Source organism: Anas platyrhynchos, chromosome 1 (genome assembly GCF_047663525.1).
Source record: "Anas platyrhynchos isolate ZD024472 breed Pekin duck chromosome 1, IASCAAS_PekinDuck_T2T, whole genome shotgun sequence".
In the NCBI taxonomy this organism is placed as follows: Eukaryota; Metazoa; Chordata; class Aves; order Anseriformes; family Anatidae; genus Anas; species Anas platyrhynchos.
Window position 1 is genome coordinate 207,118,026 of NC_092587.1, and position 27,986 is coordinate 207,146,011.

Genomic DNA, 27,986 nt, shown 5'->3' on the forward strand with positions numbered 1-27,986 from the left:
AGATATCATTGCAAAAGATAAGATACCATCTCAAAAGATACCTTCTGACTTCCAGGATCAGTCAACAGGCTGAGCATCTTTTCCCACCCCTTTGGGATGCCTTTGGGTAAGATTCAGACACGTGGTTATACCAAGTGCCTCCCCAGGAAACTCAGACATCTATAGAGTTGCTTTATACCTTTTAACACGTTTGTAGCCAGGCAGTGTTACTCATACTTCTGGTAATAGCACATGCTTTGCAGACTGATTTTATCTCCAGCATTCCAAAGAACCTGTGGATCTGTTGCTTTAATAAATTGCGCTACTCATTAATCTAGCCGTGGTAGTTCTCAAGGAATGAGACCAAACTCTTTTGGGTGTGGCCATAGTAGTTCACGGAACATGACTAAACTGAGGATGTATTACATTATTTGTGTATCCATAATCATGATAGTTCAGTATGCTGACTGTGATCGGACTTACAATGACTACTTGGGCATCACCCCAATTATTTTAACCTTTAATGCAACAGGCTGTGCAGACATTCACGCTGGACACATTGATGGGCCTTCTGGGGAGCCCTCGGGAACTGTGCAACCATGAGCGTGGTATATGTGGGAAAAGGTTGCAGAAAATGTGACAAAGAATTGCAACAACAGGCAACAGGTACATGAATAAATTCCATATATGTAAAGTATTAGTATGGCTCTTCTAGCATGCAGGAAAGCATCCCTAATTTATTGCAGGTCTTCAAAGGATAGGAAAGTATTCTGGCTGGGGCAGATCCAAGCAATTGACTCTGCCTGGGTTCCCAAGAGCTTTGCATTCATCCAACAAGAAGCCATGAGATGAGAATGAGGTCCCACACACTAGTGAATAACTGAATTGGAAAGTAAAGGCACATGGCTGTCTTTACAGTGAGCCCCTGCAGGAGTCTGTACTGGGACTTCTGCTTTTCAGCTGATTCTATCTGGGACAACAGCAAGGTGACCATGTTTGCTGATGAGATTGTTCCTTTGAGAACAGGAGGGCCAGCTGAGAAAATCTGCAGAAGACCCTCGTAGGACTGAGCCTCTGAACAATAAAACAACACATTAAAAATATATATATAAAAAAAAAAAAAAATCAGTTCAGACAAACATAAAGAGATGCACCTGGGGAAAAAAATAAAATCCACAGAAAGCTTCACATAGAAAATGACAGGCTCGTGGCTAACAATTATCTCTCAGGAACAAGCTGTCACAGTTACGATAGTTTTACAACAACACAGTTCAGTGATCAGCAGTGTCCAAAAACAAACCAGATATTAGAAATTCCTAGGCAAGGAACAGAAAACAAGGCAAGCAGAGCGCTGTGCATCTGAAATACTGCTGCAGTCCTGGTGCCTTGGGGAGCAGAAACACTTGCTATGAGAGATGAGTGAGCAGACTGTGGCTGTGGTTTGAAAAGAGACAACTGAGGAGTCTTGACAGAAGTGGTAAAGGCACGAAAGAGATGAGTGTGGGACGATTGCTCATTGTCACCTCCAATATGACAGCTAAAAGTGTGAGAAATGGAAATATCACAGGGCTTGTTCAGAAGGAATGCATAGAGGTCATTATTCATACAACATGTCACTAGACTACGGAAATCACCAAAACAGGGTCTTGTGGAGTTCAAAGTGTTCATGAATTTCATGAATTAAATTTAAGAAGATGCGCTCCTTAGGCAAGTGCATTCATCACCAAAAAGCCAGTCCTGTGATTGAAGAAAAGAGCAAAACAGCCCTAAAACCTGTGCTGTCCCAGCAGGAAGATCCCACGTGTTTGTAGAGGGTGGACACTTCCCTTCTTGTGACCAGATCTTCACTCGCAGTTTAGTTACTGTTTTCAGGTTTTTGCAACAAGGTGCACTGTTTCCCTTCATCAGCTGGCATCTATTCTTTGTGTTAGGAGTTATTATTAGTTCCTCTGAGAAAACAGAGCTTATCCTGTTTTTGTGATGAGAATTACCACTTCTGTATTTATTCTTGGTGCATCCTGGATCTGCACTTCCTTGCTTGTTTTATCTTATGCAATGGTGTACAGCAAATTAAAACTGCCTGCTGTAAGGCAAGTAGAGGAAAAAGGACTTGTTATGAATGGCTAAGGCTGATAAGAGACCTGTCCTTCAAAATAAGCAGCCAGATTGTTTCCCAGGCCAGACAGCATTGCCTGTGAAAGGGGCTGGGCAAGCTGGTTGTCACACCAACAAAACTGCTTCTACGGTAGCGAATGCTGGCAGAAGTTAAAGCTCGTTATGCATATTAAGAAAGTAATTTCAAGTGCCAGCACCTGTGTTAGAAGGCATTGCTATTAAATCTGACCCCAGGAAGCTCCTGCAGTGAGTGTTTTTAGGGTCTTACTGAGAACTTAAAGGCTGCCTGGACTGGTAAGGTTGTTTTCTATGATTTATTATTTTTTTTGGGTGTGGGGAGGGAAGAGGGAGTTAAGTTTATGCACATAAGTATGATGCAAGTTAGCTATGTTTTAGCTCTCAGGTTTATGTGTATGCTTTCTCAGTTTTGTAATTGTTATCTTCTATGTCACTTCGTGTTCATTTAATGCTGTAAGTAGTTTGCCTTTCTCCTGTGCTCTGCAAAAAACTTTATGGAAGGTGGTTGGTTTGGACCTTTGCCCTGTTTTCACAAGGGCTGTAAAACAGTGCTGTTTCTGCAGTAAGCTACTATAAGAGTCCTATTAACCTCTGGGTGGGTGGAGGAGGCTAAGGTATGGTAACATGAAATTAGAGACCCACAACTCTGAGATCAGACTTAACAGACATGAGACAAAGACCCAGATGAAGATAAAGCAAAGAAAAACTCTTTTTCTGTACTCTTGGAAGCAAGGTGGGTCTCCTGTAGCTCACTGTCCATATGCATTTAAATATAACTTCTAAACTACTAGCTGAAAAGATCCCTTAACGAGCTATGTCTATTTCTTAATAAACGCTCAGGATCTGAAAGCTCTGCTCTGAAACGGTGTGGCTTAATGAAGTGAGAGGGTCTCATATAGCATCCTCTTTCTGGTCAGGGTGTTTTGTGGAATGCTTGAGGTTAAGTACAAAACAGTCCTTGGTGCTAGATGTGGCTGACCTTCCAGCCGTGCCTGGGGGAGCTGCACTTATGTCCTTGGTGCTGTGAGCTGCTGGCAGTCTGCTTGTCTGTCCTCAGGAGCAGCTGGCCTGTGCAGCACGTCAACTACTGCTGCTTGTGGCAGACCCCTTCCTGCGCTGTCCCTGTCCCGCACAGCTCTGGCCTCCCATCCCCTGGCCTGAACGGGGTGGCTGTGGAGATGAGAGCAGGGCAGGTGCTGCTCGTGCTGTTGGCTGCCTCAGCAGTGATGCCTGCAAAGGACCCGTTGCTGAATGTCTGTATGGATGCCAAACACCACAAAACCAAGCCTGGCCCAGAAGGGACGTTGCATGGCCAGGTATGATGCTGCTGTTGATGTTAGGTGGGGTTGTCTGGGTCTGGGACCCCTGTAACTACCTGCCTAGGTGATATGGGCTCGCTTGTGCTTTGGGCTTAGTGACCACCCACCTGAAGAGGGTGGCCTGTGCTGGGTAGGAGGCTTGTTTGATGCTTCCCTCCAGAAAATGGTGAGGGGAGGGGCAGTGCTGTGAGGAATTGTCATCTGTTACCCCTGTTTCACTAGGGGGTATCCTTTCCAAAGCCTAGGTACCTAAGATAAGAACAGATAATGGATGGCACGGAAAGATGCTCTCTTTTGCTCCCTTTATCAATGCTAGAGCCTGTTCTTACTGTGCGGCTCTGGCAGATCTTGGTAGGGATGAGACTAAGAGCAAGCCAGGGCACAGAAGGCAGCAGTTCTTCTGTTCTTATGCCTGGCACCAATTCCTGGTGAGGATCTGACCCTCAGGGTCCTCCTCATATTCTTCCTCTAACTCCATCTTGTTGCAGCCCTAAGCTCTTCAGCCTAAAGCGTCCAGGGGCTGGCTGGAGAAGAGAAACTGCTATTGCTAGTGATGGGTTTCTGCCTCCTTGGGCTCCCTCAAGACATCCCCAGCTGGTCTATCTCCTGTTCTGTTGCAGTGTGCTCCCTGGAAGGACAATGCCTGCTGCACAGCCAACACGAGTTCAGAAGCCCACAGGGACCAGTCTTACCTGTACAACTTCAACTGGAACCATTGTGGGGTGATGCCACCCAAGTGCAAACGCCACTTCATCCAGGACACGTGCTTGTATGAGTGCTCACCCAACCTGGGGCCCTGGATTGACCAGGTAAAGTTAAATCCCTTGTGATGAATGCAACAGGGTTATATGTTATATCGTGGCCCTCTGTATGGTATGGTGTGGCATGTATGGGTGTGTGCTCCTCAGGGACACCTTCACCTTTCCTACTGGGTTTGGACAGGCTGATGGAAGAACTGCCTGTTGTCAAGGTGTGCTGGGTCTGGCTGGGATGTTAATTTTCCCTGCAGCAGCCCAAGCAGTGCTGTGCTCTGCACTTGGAGCTGGAACAGCAGTGGGATCACACCAGGGTTGTGTCTGCTGCTGAGCAGTGCTGGCACAGCATCGGGCCTCTCTCTAACCCTCCTAGGGGGTAGGCAAACACTGAGAAAGAAACATCCCCAGGGCAGCTGACCTAAACCAACCAAAGGGATGTTCCATACCATGTGGTGTCACATTCAGCAATAAAAGGTGGGAACAGGAAGAAGAGGGGAGGGGTGGGCTCTTGCTGGGAAACTGTTGGTCCTCCTCCCGAATGCCAGCTCCATGTGTTGAGGCCTTGCTTCAAGGATGTGGTCAAGCATCACTCATTTCTGGGAAGTAGAGAGTAATTTCTTTCCTCTGCACTTCCACATAGCCTTTGTTTTTGTTTTCCCCTTTTCCTTTTTTTTTTTTTAGTTAATATTTTTTCCTTTAATTAAATTATCCTTATCTCAACCCATGAGTTCTTTACTTCTTCCCCTCCTCATCTAAGGAGGGGGAGTGAGAGAGCGGTTGTGGTGTTTGGCTGCCTAGCACAGTAAAACCACCACACAAGGCATGTCTCCTTTGGGGCTGAAATTCTTCTAAGATCAGCTCTGGACCCTAGAGGAAGGTCCTGCAGATCCTGCTCCTTAGCTTTCGAGGACCACCACCAGTGTGTATGGTCCTGTTCCCTTGCAGGTTGACAGCAGCTGGCGTCGGGAGAGGATTCTCCATGTGCCACTCTGCAAAGAGGACTGTGAGGAGTGGTGGGAGGACTGCAAGGACTACGTCACATGCAAAGACAACTGGCACAAGGGCTGGAACTGGGCGACAGGTCAGTGGCTCTGTGGGGAAAACCTTTCCTCCTCCCTGCAGGCAAGACCCTGGGATTGTCCCTGCTCCTGCCTGGTGCTTGGAGCCAAGATCCTCCCTGGTCTCATCTTCCTGTGGAGCTGCAGACCAGAAGGTGGCCAAGCCACCACCCATCACTGCTGTGATGCAGTGATCAGCTATGGGCAGGCTGAAATAGGTGGCCTCCTCTCCCACATGGAAGGAAAGAGATGAATGCTAGCTCAAGCTGTTTTTTTTTTTTATTTTTGGTACTGTCTTCAGGAACAAACCGCTGTCCTTGGGGCTCCATATGCAGGCCCTTCAGCGAAGTCTTCCCTGAACCAAAAGACCTGTGTGAGAAGATCTGGTCCAACTCCTACAAATACACCACAGAGCGTCGGGGCAGCGGACGCTGCATCCAGATGTGGTTTGACCCTGCCAAGGGGAACCCCAATGTGGTTGTGGCGAAGTACTATGCCTGGAAGAAGAGATCCTCTCCTGTGGGAATGGAGAATGTGACTCCTGAGGCTGGTAAAGCTGTGTGTGCACTGCCGCGGCCTGTCCTGGTCCTGCTGCCTCTGGCCCTGGTGTTGCTCCCTGAGGGAGCCAGGTGTGGGCCCCCTGCATGGGGGTCCCTGTGACAGCTCCCCAAAAGTGTGTGGCTTTCCTTGCTCTGAAGGAATGGGCTCCTGCAGCAGAAGCTGGTGTGGGTGGCACCTAGGTCTGGTCAAACTGGTGATGTGCCCCAGCATGTGCTCAGCATGAATTGTTGGACCTTGACAACTGCTGCTGCTTTCAGCTGCCGATGAAGGCAGTTATTTCTGTTATTTCTCCACAGTCCTAGGGAGAGCATTACCAGGCATCCTTCCTCTCATGCAGGAGCTCCTTCACATCTGTTCTCATGCTGTACTTGCCGTCTCCTGTCCACAGGACAGGTGCTGATGGCTGTGCTCTGTATTGGCAGCATTTGTTCAGGGTCTTCAGCTGAGCTCTAGTGTTTGGTCCTTTCTTGATTCCCTGAGGTGTTGGTAATAAAAATATATTGCTCTGAATCAGCCTTTCTGTACAGAGGTTAAGTCCTGCAGAAGAGACAGAAGCACTCTGGGGGTGGAATGAGGCTGCTGGACTGGGTGGTGGCAGTGAGGTCTAAAAGTGAAACCTGCCTGGGGGTAGGAAAGCTGTAGTCTTGTCTCCTGGCCTGGGGCAGCTCAGCTGCTGGGCTCTGCTCCGTCTCCCTGGGGGAGGTGTGGAGATACTTGTGGTCTGCAGCAGGTACACTAGGCATGATGGAAGCATTTATGTCTCCCCCATAGTCACAATCACTCTCATGTTTATTCCCCTTCCACCTGAGCCAGGCCCTTGAAGCTGGGTGCAGGAATTGCCTGACATTCTGGGTATGGATTGCCAGAGCCAAATTGCTGTTACAGCCTGGTGAATAGTACCTGCTTTTTCAGCAAGTACCTCTGTGGAACATCTTAGAACAGCCCTCATCATGTAGCTGTCTACAGCTTGTGTGTTGGAAGCTCCCTCTCCTGTACAGCTGTAGAAAAAGTCACGTTGGCTGGTACAGCTTGCATCCCCTGCATCGAGCCTGGCTTTGGCTCCATGTCTGGGTTGCTTCTGGCCTTCTCTCCCCTGGAGGTGGCAGTTCCTAGCTTCCCACAACGGATTTGCAGACTGCATAAGTAGCTCTGTGAAAGCTCACTGCTGTGCTTTGAGGTGGGAACAGTCCTTTGGAAGGAAAAAAATAGTAGCAACTCTTTAAAAAGGAATAGTGAGGAGAAGGGTAAGGAAGGAAACACATACAGCAGCTTAGGTTAGGCAAAATTCACAGGTGTCTTGTCTGCAGAGCTTTATTTGATTTAAGGGGTCTTTACATCAAAATATATCTTTCCAGAAGGCTTTCCTCTCTTAAAAAAATATTTTAATGATACAGTCTTTGCAGCTGGTTACTTACTGCTTGCTTTTACATGAAACAGAAGCACTTTTTTCTCTTTTCCCCCACTTCAACTTTTTCAGACTAGCCTAGGACCCTGGCTTGAGAAATGCCAGAAGATGTTTTTGGCCTGTATGCGGATTATGAGGTTTGCACAGTCTGACCAAGCTATGGATGGGGAAGAGGAAGCACCGGGACCTACTTTCTGTGACAGTGGCCCCCGTGAAGGGAGGGGGGGAATAAAACGTCTTAGACACGAGCAGGTTTGCTTTCCAAAGAAAATCTTATTTGGGCAGCTCCCTCCTATCCTCAGGGTTCTTGTCCACGCAAATTCTAGTCAAAACCTGTGTGTCAGAAAACCACTGGGTACCTGTCTCCCACCAGTGTACTGGAATCCCCTTCAGGGATGGTGTGGACTCTGGAGGGTGGTCTGACCTTGCTGTTCCCAGCCATGTGCACTTCTATCCTTTGACAGTTTCTCTGGGCTCAGCTGCAAGTTGGCTGCAGTGTCACATCTCTGCTTTATGAGAAGCTTTGTTGGAGACACTTCCTCACTGGGCATTTTATCAGTTCTGTTGGTACTGTTCCTGTGCCTGACAATGGCAAGATAATTTTGCCTGCTGCATGGTATTTTGGCAAGTTGGTCTGCAACTAGTTAGGGGGTTCTGTCTGTTCTTCTCTGTCCCCCCCCCCCCCCCCCCTCCTCTGTATCTTACATCTTGCTGGGATAGGGTCTTGTTGCTGTGACTGCTGACAGCAGGAATTTCTTTTCTTGCTTTCCAGGGTAGGCTACTCCCCTTCATTTTTACTGTGTGAGGTGTAGGGAAGGGCTCTTCATTTAAACCTTCCTGTAGTGATGTACTGCAGAGCATCCATGCCGTCATGAAACAGCAGCGGTTTGCAAGCCCTTGTTAATCTTAACAGACATTGCTGGGATGGAAAATGGCTGTAACTTGCTCTCCATCCCATTTTCTTTTCCTTGTGCCAGTTGTGAGGAACTGCATAATCCTGTCTGCTGCCAGGACTGATCTGAGCCTCTACAAGCTCATGTACAAATTCTTATGTTCAAGAATTTTTTTGTTGCCATCAGTTTGGGGTTTGTCCCTGTCTCACAATACTAGATGTGAGTATTTGGTAGTTTGAAGCAACCAGATTTTCTTTTTGTCCTCAAGCATCAGAATCATGAATTAGGGGAGGATCTATGTAACGCTTCTTCTGCAACCACATGAATTTGGATCAGTCCTACATCCTTTGGGCATGCTGAGAAACAAGACAGGCTCTGCAGTGCCAGAGACAGGTGGTTTTCTGTGCTGGAAGGTATGCAGCTCTCTGAAAGGATGGGATAATGGTGGGAGACCTTGCAGGGAAGGGAATGGTTTAGCCGAGCAGGCTGGGCATTACAAAAATAACCTGGTCCAACTGCCTGACCTCTTCAGGACTGATCAAAAGTTAAGCTACTATGTTGGTTTTACCCTGCTGAATTCCATCACGCTGCTTTCTTACTCCTCTTCCTCAAAGGAAAAGAGGGGGGAAAATACAATGGAAAAAGACTAATCCACCATCTTTGCCCCCAAACAGTGCAGGGGAACAGGGAATGGGGGTTGCAGTCAGTCCATAACACTTCAACATCTGCTTCTCCTTAGTCTTTACTCTAATCATAGAACACCTTGAATTGGAAGGGACTTTAAAGCTCATCTAGTTCCAACCCCCCCGATATGCACAAGGATTGCTTACACCAGCCCAGGCTGCCTGAAACCCCATCCAACCTGGTCTCGAACACCTCCAGGGATGAGGCACCCACAACTTCTCTGGGCAGCCTGTTCCAGTGCCTCACCACCCTCAGAGTAAAGGATTTTTTTTTTTTTTTTTTTGTATCTAACCTAAATCTATCCTCTTTCAAAGCCATTCCCCCTTTTCCTATCACTATTTGCCCACATAAAATGTCTCTCTCACTGTTCCAGTACAGAGACATTCCCTCAGGATGCCGTCCTTCCTGAATGGAGCCTGTGGGGGCTGCCCACAGGCAGCAGCTCCTCTGGAACTGCTTCCACACGGCTCCGTCCCACGGGGTCCATCCCCCAGTCCCAAACTGCTCCAGCACGGGGCCCCCACGCATGGGCGGCAGCTCCCCCCAGACCCCATCCACCTGCTCCACCAGGGGCTCCTCCACCCATGGGGGGGCTGCAGCGTGGAGATCTGCTCCATGTGGGACCCATGGGTGCAGGGGGACAGCCTGCTCCACCAGGGGCCTCTCCACAGGCTGCAGGGGAACTTGTGCTGCGTGCCTGGAGCACCTCCTGCTGCGCTGACCTGGGGAGCTGCAGGGCTGCTTCTCTCAGTTACTCACTCCTCTCCCCTGGCTGCTGTTGCACAGCATTTTTTTTAGCTGATCTTATATATGTTATCACAGAAGTGGCACCAGCATCTCTCAATGGCTCGGCTCTGGCCAATAGTGGGTCTTTTGGCACCATCTGGAACTGTCTTTTCTCTGACATGGGTCAGCTGCTGGGTTCTTCTCACCTTGCCACATAAACCCAACACAGTTATTGAGAACACTGCCTGAACATCTTTTGAACACTGACAGGAATGGGGCATCAACCATCTTTCTAGGAAGCTTGTTCTGCAGTTTGACCACATGTACTGAGGGTTGACAATTTTCAGCAATTTCTTCCAGATCAGACTGGTTTTCATCCCAGAGATGATGGGGTTTTGTGCAGGTGGAAGCTACATGCACAACTGGGCAAGAAGCACATGAGCAGGATGGTGAGTGCTGTGCCAAAGTGATGGGTGGAGCAGAAGGTGACTGGTTTGCAGAAGATTGCTGTAAGCCAGGCCAAAGGCATTTAAGCAACGTTTTGGGGGTGCTGCTGGAGCTGAGGCTGGGACCAGAGGTGGGTGGCTTGGAGGGGATGTTGCACTGTCTCATCTGGCTGGGCCCCACGAGGGTCACCAGGGGCTGTGGTGCCAGGCAGGACTGACCACAGCATGATGCAGAAGGGGACAGGGAACAGGTCTGGGCCTCTGCAAGCAGAACACCACTCGATCTCCCACAAAATATCTTCCTCATCCTGGCACTATTTGCCCTTTTGACCAGGGTTTATGGCTTTACCTGAACAAAAGTTCTATAGGTGTGAACAGAAACATTAAATTTCCCATGGAATCAGTGGTGATTATTTGAGGAAAAGAAGCAGTGACGCTTTGTAGGACCATAACTTTTTAAATATATTTATTCTGTAGGGTTTTTTATTTGCTTTGCTTGTTCATTTGTCTGTTTTTCTAGTTGAAATTTCTAGACTTCAGCAAGGTGAACTGGACAAAACTGAGAGCTCATGTGGAAAATGTCTAGGAGACTATTTCTCAGGCAGATATGCTGTTCCTTAGAGATGCAATATAAAGAACATTTTTCCAAACTCCAGTGATAGAATGAATAAGCAAGAAGAACATTAAAAATCACCATCTAAATCACTACCTTTGTAGTGATTCCTAGTTTAAAAATTAACAAACTCATACACTCTTTTTTTTAACTAGCAATGATTTATAGAAAGACCTAGCAAGAGCATGCAAAGCATAAAGGCAGAGAGACAAAAAGTAATTTGGATTTAGTTACAGATCAACGTTAAGAGTTGCTTTGTTATTCAAATACTGGGGAAACGAATGATTAATTATATGGACATGCATGACTTTCATAAGGTGATTGTGGAACGTATCTGCCCTGGAGCCAAAGGAGCAGGGGATCAAGGCAGGCAGAGCTCTTTTTCCAGCCTCGAGGCAGGCAAGGGAGCTGCCAGGGCCCAGCAGCCTTCGTGGGGGAGGCTGATGAGGCATAGTGGAGCTCATTCACACAGGCATGGTGAGAAGAAAGGGTGCTCTCACTGCTGTTTTCCAGTGGTGGTTGTAACTTGCTCGTGAAGAGCCCAGCCATGGTATCCACCCGGTAGAAAGCCATGGCCTCTGTGTCCCTTGCAGCCTCTCCAGCCACAGCTACTGATGTGGCTGCCCAGACAGAGGTCTCGGGGAAACAGGTCCCTGCTTGACATTGCAGATGATGCCCTCCCCTTCTGGCCCTGCCTTCCCAGGTGCCCTTACACAACAGGTTTGAGGCCCTGGAGCTTGAGAGACTGGTAGCTGAGGAAGAGGTGGAAAGTCTACCCAGGAGGATGCCTAGGGCGAGGAGGTCGACTCCACGCCTCAGGACTGCCTCCACCAAGAAAGAAAGAAGGGTAATTGTTGTGGGAGACTCTCTTCTCAGGGGAACAGAGGGCCCTATTTGTCGGCCTGACCATACCCGTAGGGAAGTCTGCTGCCTCCCTAGGGCCAGGGTCAGGGACGTTGCCAGAGAGCTTCCCAACCTGGTTCGCCCCTCTGACTATCATCCTCTTTTGATAGTCCAGGCGGGCAGTGACGACATTGAAGAGAGAAGCCTCAAGGCTATCAAATGTGACTTTAGGGGCTGTGGCAATTAGCGGAGGGAGTGGGAGTACAAGTGGTGTTTTCATCTATCCCTACGGTGGGAGGGAGGGGTACAGACAGGACACAAAAAGCCCACCTGACAAACACATGGCTCAGAGGCTGGTGCCAGCACAGAAATCTTGTTTTTTTTTTGACCATGGGGTGCTTTACTCGGCACCCAGCCCAATGGCCGTAGACAAGTTCCTACCTCTAAGGGGAAAAAGGATCCTGGGCCAGGAGCTGGCGGGGCTCATTGATAGGGCTTTAAACTAGGTATGAAGGGGGATGGGGCTGAAGCAAGGATTGTTGGGGCTGTGCCAGGGGGAACAATGGCAAGGCCGGGGGATAAGGCAATGGCCCAGCTGAAGTGCATCTACATTAATGCATGTGGCATGGGTAACAAACAGGAGGAGCTGGAAGCCATCGTGCAGCAGGCAGGCTACGACTTGGCTGCCATCACGGAGACGTGGTGGGACCAGTCTCATGACTGGAGTGCTGCGATGTCTGGCTATAAGCTCTTCAGAAGGGACAGGCAGCACAGAAGGGGTGGTGGTGTGGCTCTCTATATTAGAGAATCTTTCGATGTTGTGGAACTCAAGGCTGGGAATGACAAGGTCGAGTCCCTGTGGGTTAGGATCAGCAGAAAGGCCAACAAGACTAGCATCCTGCTCAGGGTCTATTATAGACCGCCGAACCAGGATGAGGAGACGGATGAGGAGTTCTACAGGCAGCTGACAGAAGTTGCGAAATTGTCAGCGCTTGTACTCGTGGGGGACTTCAACTTCCCTGACATATCCTGGAAGCACAACACAGCCCAGAGAAAGCAGTCTAGGAGGTTTCTGGAGAGCATTTCAGGAACACAGCTGGTTAGTGAGCCTACCAGGGCCAGGAAGGGGACCAGTAAAACCGCTGTATTGGACTTCCAGAGGGCTGACTTTGAGTTGCTCAGGACACTGGTTGGTAGAGTCCCTTGGGAGGCGGTTCTGAAGGGCAGAGGGGTCCAGGAGGGCTGGGCGCTCTTCAAGAGGGAAATCTTCATGGCGCAGGAACAGTCTGTCCCCACGTGCCCAAAGATGAGCCAGCGTGGAAGAAGACCAGCCTGGCTCAACAGAGAATTGCAACTTGAGCTTAGGAGAAAAAAGAGGGTTTATAATCTTTGGAAAAAAGGGCAGGCCACTGAGGAGGACTATAAGGATGTTGCAAGGCTGTGCAGGGACAAAATTAGAAAGGCCAAAGCTCATCTGGAGCTCAATCTGGCTACTGCTGTTAAAGACAACAAAAAATCTTTTTACAAATACATCAATGCAAAACAGAGGACTAAGGAGAATCTCCAGCCTTTACTGGATGCGGGGGTAAACCTTGTTACAAAAGATGAGGAAAAGGTGGAGGTCTTAATGCCTTCTTTGCCTCAGTCTTTACCAGCAATACTGGTTGTTCTCTGGATACCCAGTACCCTGAGCTGGTGGAAGGGGATGGGGAGCAGAATGTGGCCCTCACTTTCCATGAGGAAATGGTTGGCGACCTGCTACAGCACTTGGATGTGCGCAAGTTGATGGGGCCAGATGGGATCCACCCGAGGGTACTGAGAGAACCGGCGGAGGAGCTGGCCAAGCTACTTTCCATCATTTATCAGCAGTCCTGGCTATCAGGGGAGGTCCCAGCTGACTGGCGGCTAGCAAACGTGACGCCCATCTACAAGAAGGGCCAGAGGGCAGACCCGGGAAACTACAGGCCTGTCAGTTTGACCTCAGTACCAGGGAAGCTCATGGAGCAGATCCTCTTGGGAGTCATCACGCAGCACTTGCAGGGCAAGCAGGCGATCAGGCCCAGTCAGCATGGGTTTATGAAAGGCAGATCCTGCTTGACAAACCTGATCTCCTTCTATGACAAAGTGACACGCTGGGTGGATGAGGGAAAGGCTGTGGATGTGGTCTACCTTGACTTCAACAAGGCTTTTGACACCGTCTCCCACAGCATTCTCCTCAAGAAACTGGCTGCTCTTGGCTTGGACTGGCGCACGCTTCGTTGGGTTAGAAACTGGCTGGATAGCCGGGCCCAAAGAGTTGTGGTAGATGGAGTCAAGTCCAGTTGGAGGCCGGTCACTACTGGCATTCCCCAGGGCTCGGTGCTGGCGCCGGTCCTCTTTAATATCTTCATCAATGATCTGGATGAGGGCGTCAAGTGCACCGTCAGTAAGTTCGCAGATGACACCAAGTTAGGTGCATGTGTCGATCTGCTCGAGGGTAGGAAAGCTCTGCAGGAGGTTCTGGATAGGCTACACCGATGGGCTGAGGCCAACTGCATGAAGTTCAACAAGGCCAAGTGCCGGGTCCTGCACCTGGGGCGCAATAACCCCAAGCAGAGCTACAGGCTGGGAGATGAGTGGTTGGAGAGCTGCCAGGCAGAGAAGGACCTGGGAGTGATGGTGGACAGTCGGCTGAATATGAGCCAGCAGTGTGCTCAGGTGGCCAAGAAGGCCAACGGCATCCTGGCTTGTATCAGAAACAGTGTGACCAGCAGGGCTAGGGAGGTGATCGTCCCCCTGTACTCGGCTCTGGTGAGGCCGCACCTCGAGTACTGTGTTCAGTTTTGGGCCCCTCGCTACAAGAAGGACATCGAGTGCTTGAGCGGGTCCAGAGAAGGGCAACCAAGCTGGTGAGGGGCCTGGAGAACAAGTCCTACGAGGAGCGGCTGAGGGAGCTGGGCTTGTTCAGCCTGGAGAAAAGGAGGCTCAGGGGTGACCTTATCGCTCTCTACAGGCACCTTAAAGGAGGCTGTAGCGAGGTGGGGTTGGCCTGTTCTCCCACGTGCCTGGTGACAGGACGAGGGGGAATGGGCTTAAGTTGTGCCAGGGGAGGTTTAGGTTAGATGTTAGGAAGAACTTCTTTACCGAAAGGGTTGTGAGGCATTGGAACGGGCTGCCCGTGGTGGAGTCACCATCCCTGGAGGTCTTTAAAAGATGTTTAGATGTAGAGCTCAGTGATATGGGTTAGTGGAGGACTTGTTACTGAGTTAGTCACAGGTTGGACTAGATGATCTTGGAGGTCTCTTCCAACCTAGACTATTCTGTGATTAAATCTGCCTTGACTAATTATGCTTTTGACTCATTTCACATAATATATTCAGCAATGAGAAAAGGGAGAATAATCTCAGTGAAACTACTACAAAATGAGGGCAGAACTCTGGGGGGGGGGGGGGGGGGGGAGTCAAAGTCAAGTTTTTCTTGAATGCCTCCAGGGACGGTGACTCTACCACTTTCCTGGGTGACCCATTCTAACACCTGACTACTCTTACTGAGAAAAAATGTCTTCTAATTTCCAACGTAAACCTCCCCTGGTGAGGGGAGGTGATGCTGAGATTTTATTTTAGTGTGTTTCTTTTTTTTTTTTTTAATTTTATTTCTAAATAGAAATAGGGCAGGTAGTATATCTACAAGAAAACTTTGGGAAATACCAAAGATGACAAGAAATATCAGAGTTGGGAAGCAAGCATTAGTCAGCAATGTCATGGGCTTTAAAAATAAACATGAAAACAAAATCCAAAGTGAACACCATGCCAGAAAGAATGAATACGAGTTTTGCACCCAGATCACATGGAGTAACCTGCCCTTTTCAGCCCCAAAAGTGCATTTGGGGCACCTTATGTAAGGAATCGTGAAGACCTGCTAGTAAAAGTAGAGCATAAAATAATCAAAAGGGCACCGAACATAAACTGTGAGGGCTCCTTTTATGTACAAGACCTTTTTGAGAGATATGAAGGTGCCATCCAGCAGCGTTAGAACAGATTAACTTAATATCCTTCTGGGATGGTTTGGGTAAGCTGCTGTCTTTTAGTGTGGCAGGTGGACTACAAAATCTCTTGTGGTTCCTTCCATTCCTACTTCTTGTGTTTCTATCTAAACTTTCACATCAAACATATTTTGTATCAATGTCCTGCACACCTCGTTTGTTATAAATGTATTTTGATATTCCTTATGTGTGCATAGAATGTCTTTTGTCTAGTGATGTAATGATCTTTACTAACCAATAATATGAGGTTTGAACTCATTGGTATTATTTTAGTAATAATAAATACTGGGATTTTGGCAAAGACCTACCATCATTCTTGGCCTTCCTGTATTTTCATCAAAAAATTGTAGTGTAGACTACATTTCTCAGGTACTAAAAATAAAGGTATATTTATTTTTCTTGAACATTCTGTTTTGAAGCCAGGTGTTGGGTCCTACAAGGCTCAGGTCTGAGGATCACCCTGACTGTAAGCAGAAGTGTTCTTGCTGTGCACCTCCTTGGAGCTTGGATGCACACAGAGGATGTTACTGTGAAGGTCACGTCTCTCCTGGTCCCTGGAGCTACGAGGACCCCTGGAAGCTCAAATGGTAAGGCAGAAATGGGTGGTAGTCACGTGTGATCAGAGGCTGTTATTTAAATCAGCACATTTCATAGAAAGAAGGCCCTTCTGAAAGCTTGTCCTCCAACTACATCCTTTTGGCTCATAAAAGAAATTAGCTCTCTTCTCAAATAAAAGGCAGGGTCAGCAAGCTAACATCTGATAAAAACACATTTTTCAGAAAATGCGTCATTAATGGTTGTTGTTTGCTGGAGGTAAAAATGGCCTGGCATTAAAGTGATTAGCTTTTCAAAAAAATAAGTGACCATTTTATAATACTTAATACTTTGCTCCCAATAGCAAAACTGTGTCCTTCTGATGAATGAAGATGAAATAATTACTGATGTGGAAGCTATCTTTTTCTAATGCGTGAGTCACCTTGATCTGGTCAGGGGCACTGTGGAGGTCAGCAATAAATTTCTGTGGGGACCTGTAAGGGTTTACTTCCCAGAACCTGGGTAATTATGGGATAAGTTGTATAATAAAACCCAACATCATGCTGACCGTTTGGAAATGGATCATCCTTCAGCTGTATATTGTGCCTGGAAGGAGAGGCAAAAACACTTAAGCATTCAATTTGAAATATGGTCGAAAGCAGGTTTTCTGTACTCAAGGAAATTTTTCAGAAAACTGACCTCACTATCTTAGACATGATCTCACTATCTAGTGCTTCTTCTATTTTTCTCATCAGATTGGTTTGCTTCAGTACTGCTTGTTTCTTGATGGCTGTAATGCCTAGCAGGGAAAGTTTCCCCTGGTTCTGGCAACCAGCATTGGCAGCCCGCAGTCTGTCTGCCACAGCCGATTATGCTGAGTGCTCAGGTTATTGCATATGACCCAAATCTCAGTATTCCATATGCAAAACAATTGGGCTTCATTGCTCCGGGAGGAGCAATACGGTCTGTAACTGCCATGTTCGCTTTGGGTCACAGAACAATCTTGAAGGGCAAAATGCATTAATTCCAGCCCAGTGAAAGTGAAGGTCTCAATTTTTAGAATGGGAATGTGGTTAGAAAGATAAACCTGGGAACAACGCCAATATGCTCTCTTTTTGAGACTTTTTTTCTCTTGCACCACGTGCCATCTCGTATTCCCCTGGAAGTTTCCCTTGTCCGGGGATGCTGAGAGTCCAACCCAGCTGTGCTCAGCTTCTGACTTCTAGAGTGGCTCTTCCTCTGGCTTACTGTGGGGACTAACTTACACAGTGGCAGCTGAATGCACCTTCAGCAGGCCCTAAAACTTACCAGCTTGAAAAAACAGCTGAAAACAGGAACAAACACGGCCGTAGTAGATAAATCCACCAACATCTATGAACTGGACTTGGGATGAGACAGACAGCTTGGGAGGTTTCTGCACCACAGGCTGGCAGCTGCTGTACTCTCATTTTCCTGGCAACAAACTATACTAGAAATAATAAAAGAAACCAAGATTTTGGGAAAAAAATCACTTGTTCAGGGCCAAATACCTCAAGCTTCTAAAAGATGGCCATCTAGTTGCATATAGGTAACTTCCTTATCCAGGGGAGAGTCAGACACTGGCAGGAGCTTATCAGGTCAATGCTATGCATCGTAAGATGGGACAAAAAAACACCTTGGTGATGCCTATTTCTCCCCCATAACTATGAAAGGAGGCAGCTAGCCCCCATGCCAAAAAAGTGATGTGCATGATGCTGTGTCTTTAATAGAGAGACATTATTTATTCAAAAGAACCCATATAAGATGTTAATACCCTTCCGGCTTTGGTCAGAAGAAAATAATTTAATTTGAAATAGTTCCTAAATATGATGGATATGTTTTAAAAAAAAAAAAAAACAGATCTGCACCACCACACCCATGTCCTGAATCACCCCATCTCTGCTGCGAGATGGCTGCCACAAGGAGGTGACCTGGAGCTGCACCTGCTGGACATGCTTCAGATGTTCAGTGGGGTGTCCAGCAGAGACCCCATCCTGGCCACTGCCATCCCATTCTCAAAGCCACCCCATCTACCTCTGCTCCATCATCTTGAAGACGGGTTTGTCACCGGTGTCTGCATGTTCACTATCTGGATCACAGATCCAGACTAGATTGTCCGTGCAGCCTGGAAATCACCTCGGCTCACCTGAGATCCTTGGTGTCCAGTGGCTGAGCTACTGCCTGGGCACCACCACCTCTGTGGGTCTCCACTGGATTCAGCGCAGGCACCGTGTACTCCTAGGCACCACAGCTGGGTTTCTTGCCAACCTCTCAGCTGGGAAGCAACTCTACTGAAGTAGAGTTGTCCACTAGGCCTGGGGTCTTAGTGGACATCAAGTTGAACATGGGCCAGTGATGTGCCTTTGCTGCTAAGAATGCCAACAGTATTCTTGGTGGCATTAGGCAAAGTATGTCAACAGCAGGTTGAAGGATGGGATCTTTCTGCTCTGCTCCATGGTGGGGAGACCGCCCCTGGGGTGCTCCTGGGGCCAGAGAGGCCTGCATTAGGGAGGGTACAGGAGGAGTGCAGGTTCTGGAGAGAGACAGCGCTGAACTACATCTCCCCAGAGCTGAACTGAAGCCCCCATTAGCTGCTTGGCAGGCATCAGACCTTGTCCCGGATCCTTGTCCCGGATTTAGAGTTGTTGCAGATGGTCTAGACAGAGTGTCTGCAAACCCCAGCTGCAGCCCGAGTATTTACCAGGTTTGTAGATCACACATCAAGCGTTTTCCTTCATTGCTCTTGCAAATGCCTTCTTTTATGATCATGTAAGGAATGTTTCAGCAATTTGTGTCAATAGAGGGCTTGAAGGGTAAACCTTGAATCTCTGATATCTGAGGGGGGTTCAGAACAACTGCAAACTATTGTGACTATTGCATGGGACACTATGCAAGTCTCTGATATCCAGTCAAGAGATTAAGGAGAAGGGGAAAGCTAAAGGACGACTAAAAGACAAAGCTTGCATGGGACACTGCGCAAGTCTTTGACATCCAGCCAAGATGGACAAAGGAGAAGGACAAGGACAAAGCCTGGGAGGAAGACTACGAGCCTTCAGCACGAGAGACCCCTAGAGGGACTATCGGAGACTGATACACATGTGCCAGAGGGTTTGGATTCCAGGAACTAATTATAATAACCATGCCTCTTCTAGAAGTAGTAATGAATGTGTATTAGCCTAGGAGCATAAAAACCAGCCACCTGATGTAACGTGTGTGCGTGTTGGAGGAGCCAAGACTCCCCACGTACCCAGAGCTGTTTACTTCTCTTTTATTCACCCCATAAATAAATCTCATATGGCTAAATTGACTCAGAATTTATAACAATCAGTTTCTGCTAATATTGGTTTCCTATTAATAAAGGGACCCCAGCATTCTTCCTTTACAAAATGTCCCATGAGGGGTTTTCTACCCATTTCTTTTTCCTCCTCCTCCCATTCCATGGCTCTGCAGCCAGTAACAAATTTAGACTTTGTGTTTTATCCCTGCTTGCTATTTTGCATCTTGTTTCTCCTTTCTCCTCTCTTCACCTTTCCAGACGTGGTTGGAGGATCGGTCTGGGGAGACAGGCTGGGTGCTTGATCGGCTGTGGCTGGAAAATGTCCTCCCTGTGGCTGACCCCATGCTGATGGTGCCGGTGCCAGCAGCTGTGCCTCGTCTGACCTGCCCTGATAAAGCCAATCCCTGCAGCAGCAGCTGCCTCTGGTGGTGGCTGGCAGGCTGTGTGTCTGCTGCTGGGCTTTAGCTCTTCCCTCCCTCCAGAAGCCAGTCTCAGCTTTGGCCACAGGGGTGTGATTGATGCCAGGGGCTGGTGGCCACTGGCTTGCTGGGGTCCCTGTGCAGCAGCTGTGGCCTGAGGTGTGCTGCCTAATGAGGCCAAGAATCTGCAAATTTCCTTGGTGGTAAATGCTGCCACTGCTGCTTTGGGACCGTGCTGCTGGGAAATGTCTCTGCTTTGGGCCATGCTCATGGAGTCAGGTGGAACATCTGCTAAGGTCTTGTGAAGCTGAACACACACAGAGCTTGTGTGGCCTGTCCTGGGCTGTTCATCCATGGCTGATGATGGAGTGAGGTAGGTGCAGGTGGGGGAACCTGAAATGTGAAAGTCTGATGTGAAATGTGCGTCCAGCCTCCTCCTGCAGCCTGTAGAGATGCTGGCACAGCTCCGTGTTCAACTGGAGGAGCCCAACACCACCTGAGATGCCCTTGGGCATCTGAGACCAGCACATGGGGCTGGTAGCTGTGACATGGGAATCACAAGACACCTGTGTCCCTCTGGATGAGTGACTGGAGATGAGGCAGGGCAGAACAGAGCATCTCAGAAGGTGAATTAAGGATGGATAAACACTTATACACAACAGGCTGTTGGAACAAGCATTCCATTAAAATGCTCATGTTTCAAATTCAAGCATTTTTAGGGTTTCAGTTACAATAAAGTGCTGATTTACAATTTCAAACACATTTTTTCTTTGTTTTCTTAAAACTACTTTGGTAAACCTGGAAGGAACTCATGGCACATGAAGATGTCACCAAATGCAATGGTTTGTTTGTTTGTTTTTCCCCAACAAAAATGTCCCCCTGGTATTGCTCAGCTTCTGAGTGGGATGTCTGGTGTGAGCTGGGAGGTGCTGGAGGACTGTGATCCCTTGTAGTCTGCGTGGCATGGAGCATAGGAACCATCTGTGCTTGCAGGGCAGCAAGGACTCCACCATTGCTTCTGCATCTCTCCTTGTTCTCAGAGGCAGCCAGGCTGATAAACATCAGCTCTCTGCCTTGTTAGCAAGCTGGTCCTCATCCCGAGACCCGGGCTTCTTTAAAGGTGCCTGGGCACCAGAAGATACGGGCGGTAGGGTTTGTGACACGAGGTGGCACCAGCACTGAAGGAGCTCATGCAGCCCACTCCCAGATCTGCTCCTGTCCCCCCCGCAGTGACCATGCTCTGGTTGCTGGCCCCTCTGGAGCCAAAATCTAACTCCAGGTGTGGGTGTGCTGCTGGGTGTGTGACATTCACAGCTGCCCCTGCCTGTTGGCTTCTTTGTACTGAAATGATTCATCCTGCAGAAAAGAGTTCCTACAGACTAATGCACTGCTCACCCTGTGCGTGGTGAAGTTCCTGAGGGTCTGCCCTGACCTAGGAGGTGGGGCAGAGTCCAGTCACTCGTGCACGCAATGCTCCCCGGCTTGTCCTCCCGCATCCCAGACAGGAATGCAGCCCACGACTGTCTCATTGCTTTATGGAACTTCTCCAAATTCCTTTATTGCCATAACCAACGAGGGCATTATGTATCGTGCCCAATATTCTATTCAAAAAGCAGGATGCTATTTATAAATATATGTTAAACTATTTGCAGAAGCAACTGCCCCCACTTTGTATGTCTGGCTGCTTTGGAGGAGTTACAGCACTCTTTTAGAACTCATCGTGCCTGCTTTTGCACAGACTGCGCCTTGCTGCTGCCTGCAGGGACATTGTGAGTCCAGCCAGGGCCCTGGGGACAGGCTGTGCAAATGGCACAGGTATAATTGTGCAGGTGCCGGTCTGGGCGCTGGGGACCTGTGTGCACTGAGCCATGTGCTTGTAATGCGCGTGGTGCATGAGGGACCTGGGGAAGATCCCTGTGCTGCTGGTGGCTGCAGCGCACCTTTGGCGTGACGCAGTGGGTGCAGTGCCTCCACCCGGGCCCCGTGCAGCCGCTACAAGGGCTCCACGCTGCAGCCCTGCCTGGCCGCTGCCACGGACCCGTGCTGCTGCGGGGTCGAGGATCTGGTGAGCTGCTTGCGCTGCATGCTTGGGGCCGGGGGATCGCTAGGACAGAGGAGCCACATCCCCAGTGTGCAATAAGCTGGTGAAGCACCTTCCAGCATTTGGACAGCCAGATCAGCTGCTCTTAAACTGCGATAGCATGATTTTGAAAGTGGGGCCGAGGTGGCAGGGCAGGAGCAAGCCTCATGCAGGGTGTTATCTGTGGGGCACCACAGTGTGCTCTGACCTGGGGCAGCACTGAGCGTCTCCCTGCTACAGGAGAGCTGTGGATGTGCTCAGGCCAGGAGGGAAAACACTTGTGTTATCTTCATTCTCTCACCTGGGGACAGCAAGTCACTAGCAGACTGTTTTCCCCTGCCCAGTTCTGTGTCCCCGGCTCCCTTCCAAAGGCTGTCATATTGTGAAGGCTGCCACTGGGGTGGGGGCTCCATCCACTGCCCCTCCACAGCTCTGTGAAGCTGCTGCTGTGGTGTAACTGGGCAGGCAGCTCATCACCTTGTAGCTGTCTGCTCTCCTCTGCAGTGAAGCACTGCTCTGCTTAAGCACTGCTCAGCAACAACTGAAGCATTGGTGTGTTATCAGCACTGTTCTCATCCTAAATCCCAAACACAGTACGAACAGTGACGCTGAAGAAAATTAACTCTATCCCAGATGAAACTAGGACAGCTGTGTCCTTGATCAGAGCCCTTGCTTCTGCCACAATGACAAGAGATCAGACCTCTTTGTAATCCTCAGGCAGCTCTGTGGGAATGTCAATATTTCAAGTTACTGCGTTTAGTTAAGCTAAAAAGATTTTTAGGAATAAAAGGCTCCAAGGAACTGCCTGGAGGTAGTTGTAGAAGACATCCTTTGTGCTGTACTTGTGTTAGTGCAGCTCCACGGCGGTGACTAGGCTAGGAAGGGTCTGCTGCTGAGAGGTCCCTCTGGCACAGAGCTGCTGGCTGCGCTGTGATCCCAACCTGCAGATGCAACGGGCCCTTGTTTGTCTGCAGTTCAACATCCGGAGCTTGGCAAGAGCTGACTGGCTTTTGGTATAACAGCACAGAGTATACATGCTATTTGCATTCGTAGTGTTTTCCATCTGTTAACATGCCACATCTATTTTTATTTCATACAATATTTACAATGAATTGCTTTACTTCATTTACAGCATTAGATAGTTTTTTATCTTCACTGTTTTTTAAAGACTGTCCACTGTTATGTTGTTTCTATGGAGCAGGTTCCTTGGACGTGAAACTGTCTGCCTCTCTGAGCATAAGCTGGGAACCAACTCCGTCTTTAAAAATGCAATTGCTTTCTCATCCATGGAGTCAGTATTTCGGTATGCAATAACCTCACAGGTTTGAAGTTTTGCAAGTAGGTTTGAAGTACTTGCAATACTTCATCTTGTAGCAGTACGGGCAATTCCTATTTTGAGTTTTGGTATTTAAGAGCTGACTGACTATTGCAGAAGCTGCTGAAAAACAGAGGCATCTCAGTCTAACTTGTGCGAGTCTGGGGGTGACCCAGCCTCCTCCGCACCCGCTGCAGGGCAGTGGTGCAGCCCTGTCCTTGGCTGCTGGGGGAACTCCAGCTCAGGGTCTTCCCCTGACAAAAGAGTCTTTCCCAGTGCCCGGCTAGATTTTATTTCCACTCGACTTGCACTGACAGTGAGGTGCAGAGTGAGCCAAACCAGAAGCTTTTCAGTCCTAAAGCCAATGGGAAAGGGAAACAGAAATCTGGAGATGAGGATGGCGAATGAGCAGCCAGCTTCAATCCTAGAGCTAATTTTGTCTTAAACTCATGTGAGTCCATGTACCTGAAGCTCCCAATTATCCCCTCTGCAGGTCCCGATGCCCCCTGCAAGCACTTGACCTTCCTCTTGTGTTGCATGACTTACTTCGTCTACTCCAGACTGATAGTCCATCGATTTAAGGTATTTGTGCAGCATGGGTTGATTCTGTCTCCATTCAGCCTGGTCTACTTGGAAGAAAAATACACTTGTATCATCTTAAAATCAAGAGAAGAGAAAATCTGGACACTGCCACTTACACATAGTAGGAGTACATGAGTGTAAGTACGTGCTGCAATACGTTGCAGACCACAGGTCTTCATAAGTGGGGTTGATACCTGCAGCTGTGGCTGTTAGCTGATCAGCAGAGGTGATGCTGGCATTTGATAGTGATGAAAGAGCTTGAGCATGTGAAATAACATTCTGCAGTGCTTTCTGTCTTTGCTTTCAGGTGCAGCTTATGCCACCATTCAACCTTACCAGCTCGACTCCAGCAACTTTCATCTTGGCTGGCATCCCGGGCATGGAGAAGTCACACATCTGGATCTCGATCCCCTTCTGCTCTATGTATCTGGCTGCCCTGCTGGGAAACGGTGCCCTGCTCTTTGTTGTGAGCACAGAACAAAGCCTCCACCAGCCCATGTACCTCCTCTTGTCCATGCTGGCTGTCACTGACCTGATGCTGTCAACCACGACTGTGCCCAAGATGCTGGCTCTGTTCTGGTTCAGTGCGGGGGAGATCTCCTTCGGCGCCTGCCTGACCCAGGTGTTCTTCCTGCACTTCGCTTCCTCAGCAGAGTCTATGATCCTGATGGCCATGGCCTTTGACCGGTTTGTGGCCATCTGCTACCCCCTGCGCTATGCGGCTGTGCTGACACAGTCAGCTATTGCCAAAACAGGGCTGGTGATTCTGTTGAGAAGTTTTTGCATCATTTTCCCGTGTGTATTCCTGCTGAAGCGGCTGCCCTTCTGCGGGCACAACGTCATCCCGCACACCTACTGCGAGCACATGGGCATCGCCCGGCTGGCCTGCGCTGACATCTCCGTCAATATTGTGTATGGCCTTGCCATGCCTGTCGCAGCAGCAGTGCTAGACGTTGTGCTCATTGCTGTCTCCTACATCCTAATTCTTCAGGCATTATTCAGACTCCCATCCAGAACTGCCCGCTGCAAGGCTTTCAATACCTGTGTCTCTCATGTTTGTGTTATATTTCTTTTCTATATCCCTGTTTTTTTCACTGTTTTAACGCACCGCTTTGGTCAGGAAATCCCACACCATGTCCACATTCTGCTGGCCAACCTGTACATGCTCTTCCCTCCCCTGCTGAACCCCATCGTGTATGGGGTGCGGATGCGACAGGTAAAAGAGAAGTTCATGAAAGTGTTTCTCTGCTCCTCAGTTCATTTTCTGCAAGAATAACAGCAAGATGTCACTATGAGAAAGTAATGAATACCTCAGTGGGACTTGAAGCCCACCCAAATCCTCCCTCTTGGCAACCACAAATGTCGAGCACAAGTGACAGAAATGTCACTTGTGACAGAAATGTCACTTGTGGGGAATCCTCAACAAGCTGAAGGCAGGCAGCTTTTGCTGTAGTGTGGTGGTGAGATCCTTATCTCAGCTGTCTGCTCTGGAGTCAAGGGACAAGGTGTGTAATAAATTGTTCGAATCACAACTGCCTAATGGACTTTATTACAGGAATTGCTTTCTTATTAAAATTCACAGAAATGGAAGTCTCCCAAAGATAAAACACTGAAATAAATGCAAGTACTGCATTTATTTGCAATAAATAAATAAGTAAATAAATAAATAAATAAATAAATGCAAGTACTGCATGGAGCTGCACTTGCAGCCCAGAGAGCCAACAGTATCCTGGCCATATCAAAAGAAGTATGGCAGCAGAGTGAGGGAGGTGATTCTCCCCCTCTGCTCTGCTCTCCTCAGACCCCACCTGCAGTACTGTGTTCAGCTCAGGGGCTCCCAGCACAAGAAAGACATGGATGTATTACAGCAAGTCCAGAGGAGGGCCACAAAGATGATCAAGGTGCTGGAGCACCTTTCCTACAAAGACAGGCTGAGGGAGTTGGACTTGTTCAGCCTGGAGAAGGGACGGCTCCAGGGAGACCTTACAGTGGCCTTCCAATACCTAAAGGGGGCTGCAGGAAAGCTGGGGAGGGGCTCTTTGTCAGTGAGTGTGGTCTTTTCCAACCTTCATGATGCTATGATTCTATGTGCTGATTGAAAGTGGTGAGCAGTAGTATCCAAGCTGCTTTAGGGAGGGTACAGGAGGAGTGCAGGTTCTGGAGAGAGACAGCGCTGAACTACATCTCCCCAGAGCTGAACTGAAGCCCCCATTAGCTGCTTGGCAGGCATCAGACCTTGTCCCGGATTTAGAGTTGTTGCAGATGGTCTAGACACAGTGTCTGCAAACCCCAGCTTCAGCCCGAGTATCTACTAGGTTTGTAGATCACACATGGAGCGTTTTCCTCCATTGCTCTTGCAAATGCCTTCTTTTATGATCAGTTTCTGCTAATATTGGTTTCCTATTAATAAAGGCATGGCATTTATTGCTTTTATGTAATAAGCCTTCTCTTTTATTTGAGAACACTTATTTATTTATTTATTTATTTATTTCCCCAGCACCTGTGGCACATAAGCTATTGTTTTCTATTACACCAATACAAGGACTGCTCTGGACAATTCAGTTTGGCTTCACCCTCAGGGTGCCTGTCAGAGACATCATAGCATGAGTCCCAGCAGTGTGGTGTGTCCAGATCAGGCCGTTTGCAGAGCTCTTAGTAAACCTGCTTAGCCCTAGCACTGCAGGCAGTGGGGTTTGACACTGCCTGGATGTTTGGGTAGGTGTTGGCCATGAGGGGGAACCTGAGGAGAATGGTATCTACCAGATCAATGTAGCACAGACAAACTGACCACCAGGATGAGTTGGGAGAAGCCATAACATAATCTTGTTTCCTGTGCTTGTTTGCTACTTGTCTCCTTACAGCTTGGACTCCAGTTAGTGTGTGCACAACCCTTACCACTTCAGGGATCTGGTCTTGGTTGGGACCAGGAAGACCAGTGACAGAGGATCTGACCCCTCTGCTCTGCTCCGCTCTGGGGAGGCCGCCCCTGGGGTGCTCCCGGGGCCAGAGAGGCCTGGAGCTGGTGGCGAGAACCCAGCAGGGCCGCAAGGTCTGGAGGGCCTGGAGCACCTCTGCCGTGAGGAGAGGCTGCGAGAGCTGGGCCTGGCTCCGGGGCAGGCTCTCGCCAGGGGTGCCCAGGGCCAGGAGCAGAGGCCCCGGGCCCAGCCTGGAGCCCGGGAGGTGCCCTCTGGGCCCCAGGCAGCACTGCTGTGCCGGGCGGGTGCCCAGAGAGGGGCTGGGGGCTCCTCCGCGGGGGCTCCAGCAGCCGCCGGGACGTGGGGCTGGGCGAGCGGCTCTGTAGGGACCTGCTGGGGCAGGGGGCGAGTGGCAGCACCCAGGGGTGCCTCCAAGCAGCCTCAGCCACGCTGTGGTTCTGCACACCGTATTTCTGCACACTCTGGTCAATCTTACTCCCAGTGACAGGCACCACGGAGGCTCAGCACTTTCAGAGCCAGCCAGTCTGCAGTCCCTGCTGCCAGCCCAGTCCCCGGGGCAGCCTGGGGAAGCACAGGGAAGGTCCATGCAGCCACTGCAGTGCACCGTGCAAGCAGATACGAGCTGTGCGCACTGCCACAGGTGCCATAGAATCATAGAATCATAGAATATCCTGAGTTGGAAGGGACCCTTAAGGATCGTCAAGTCCAACTCTTGACACCGCACAGGTCTACCCAAAAGTTCAGACCATGTGACTAAGTGCACAGTCCAATCTCTTCTTAAATTCAGTCAGGCTCGGTGCAGTGACCACTTCCCTGGGGAGCCTGTTCCAGTGTGCAACCACCCTCTCTGTGAAGAACCCCCTCCTGATGTCAAGCCGAAGTTTCCCCTGCCTCAGCTTAACCCTGTTCTCGCGGGTCCTGTCGCTGGTGTTAATGGAGAAAAGGTCTCCTGCCTCTCGACACCCCCTTACGAGGAAGTTGTAGACTGCGATGAGGTCTCCCCTCAGCCTCCTCTTCTCCAGGCTGAACAGGCCCAGTGCCCTCAGCCGTTCCTTGTACGTCTTCCCCTCCAGGCCTTTCACCATCTTCGTAGCCCTCCTCTGGACACTCTCCAACAGTTTCATTTTCTTTTTTATACTGTGGTGCCCAGAACTGCACACAGTACTCGCAGTGAGGCCTCACCAGCGCAGAGTAGAGCGGGACAATCACCTCCCTCGACCTACTAGCGATGCCGTGCTTGATGCACCCCAGGACACGGTTGGCCCTCCTGGCTGCCAGGGCACACTGCTGGCTCATATTCTGCTTGCTGTCTACCACGACCCCCACATCCCTCTCTTCTAGGCTGCTCTCCAGCGTCTCATTGCCCAGTCTGTACGTGCAGCCAGGGTT

The 27,986-nt window shown here is 49.2% G+C and overlaps 2 protein-coding genes across 3 annotated transcripts; both read left to right on the plus strand.

Moving 5' to 3' along the window:
• The first annotated feature begins 2,157 nt into the window (after nucleotides 1-2,157).
• LOC101798615 (folate receptor gamma) lies at nucleotides 2,158-6,315 on the plus strand. Of its 2 annotated transcripts, none has more exons than XM_005018439.6 (5): nucleotides 2,158-2,388; nucleotides 3,170-3,428; nucleotides 4,052-4,240; nucleotides 5,132-5,267; nucleotides 5,546-6,315. In XM_005018439.6, the coding sequence occupies exons 2-5, from the start codon at nucleotides 3,291-3,293 to the stop codon at nucleotides 5,902-5,904; spliced, it is 822 nt and encodes a 273-aa protein (XP_005018496.2). In that variant the 5' UTR covers nucleotides 2,158-2,388; nucleotides 3,170-3,290; the 3' UTR covers nucleotides 5,905-6,315. The 2 variants fall into 2 exon arrangements, with proteins under 2 accessions (XP_005018496.2, XP_012953867.3); XM_013098413.5 differs by lacking the exon at nucleotides 2,158-2,388 and adding an exon at nucleotides 2,434-2,565.
• Nucleotides 6,316-19,550: 13,235 nt separating this feature from the next.
• Nucleotides 19,551-25,187, plus strand: LOC101802977 (olfactory receptor 52B2). Its single transcript, XM_027465669.3, has 3 exons — nucleotides 19,551-20,057; nucleotides 23,573-23,798; nucleotides 23,969-25,187. Exons 2-3 carry the CDS (start codon nucleotides 23,793-23,795, stop codon nucleotides 24,935-24,937), a joined length of 975 nt encoding a protein of 324 aa, XP_027321470.2. The 5' UTR covers nucleotides 19,551-20,057; nucleotides 23,573-23,792; the 3' UTR covers nucleotides 24,938-25,187.
• The last annotated feature ends 2,799 nt before the right edge of the window (nucleotides 25,188-27,986 follow it).

What these genes read in the sequence shown, in the direction of transcription:
- LOC101798615 (XM_013098413.5), top strand. Translation starts at nt 2,540, where the DNA reads ATGTCACTTCGTGTTCATTTAATGCT. An exon ending in AAGGGACGTTGCATGGCCAG is followed by an intron (nt 3,429 to 4,051) that starts GTATGATGCTGC and finishes GTTCTGTTGCAG; the next exon opens with TGTGCTCCCTGGAAGGACAA. An exon ending in GGGCTGGAACTGGGCGACAG is followed by an intron (nt 5,268 to 5,545) that starts GTCAGTGGCTCT and finishes TACTGTCTTCAG; the next exon opens with GAACAAACCGCTGTCCTTGG.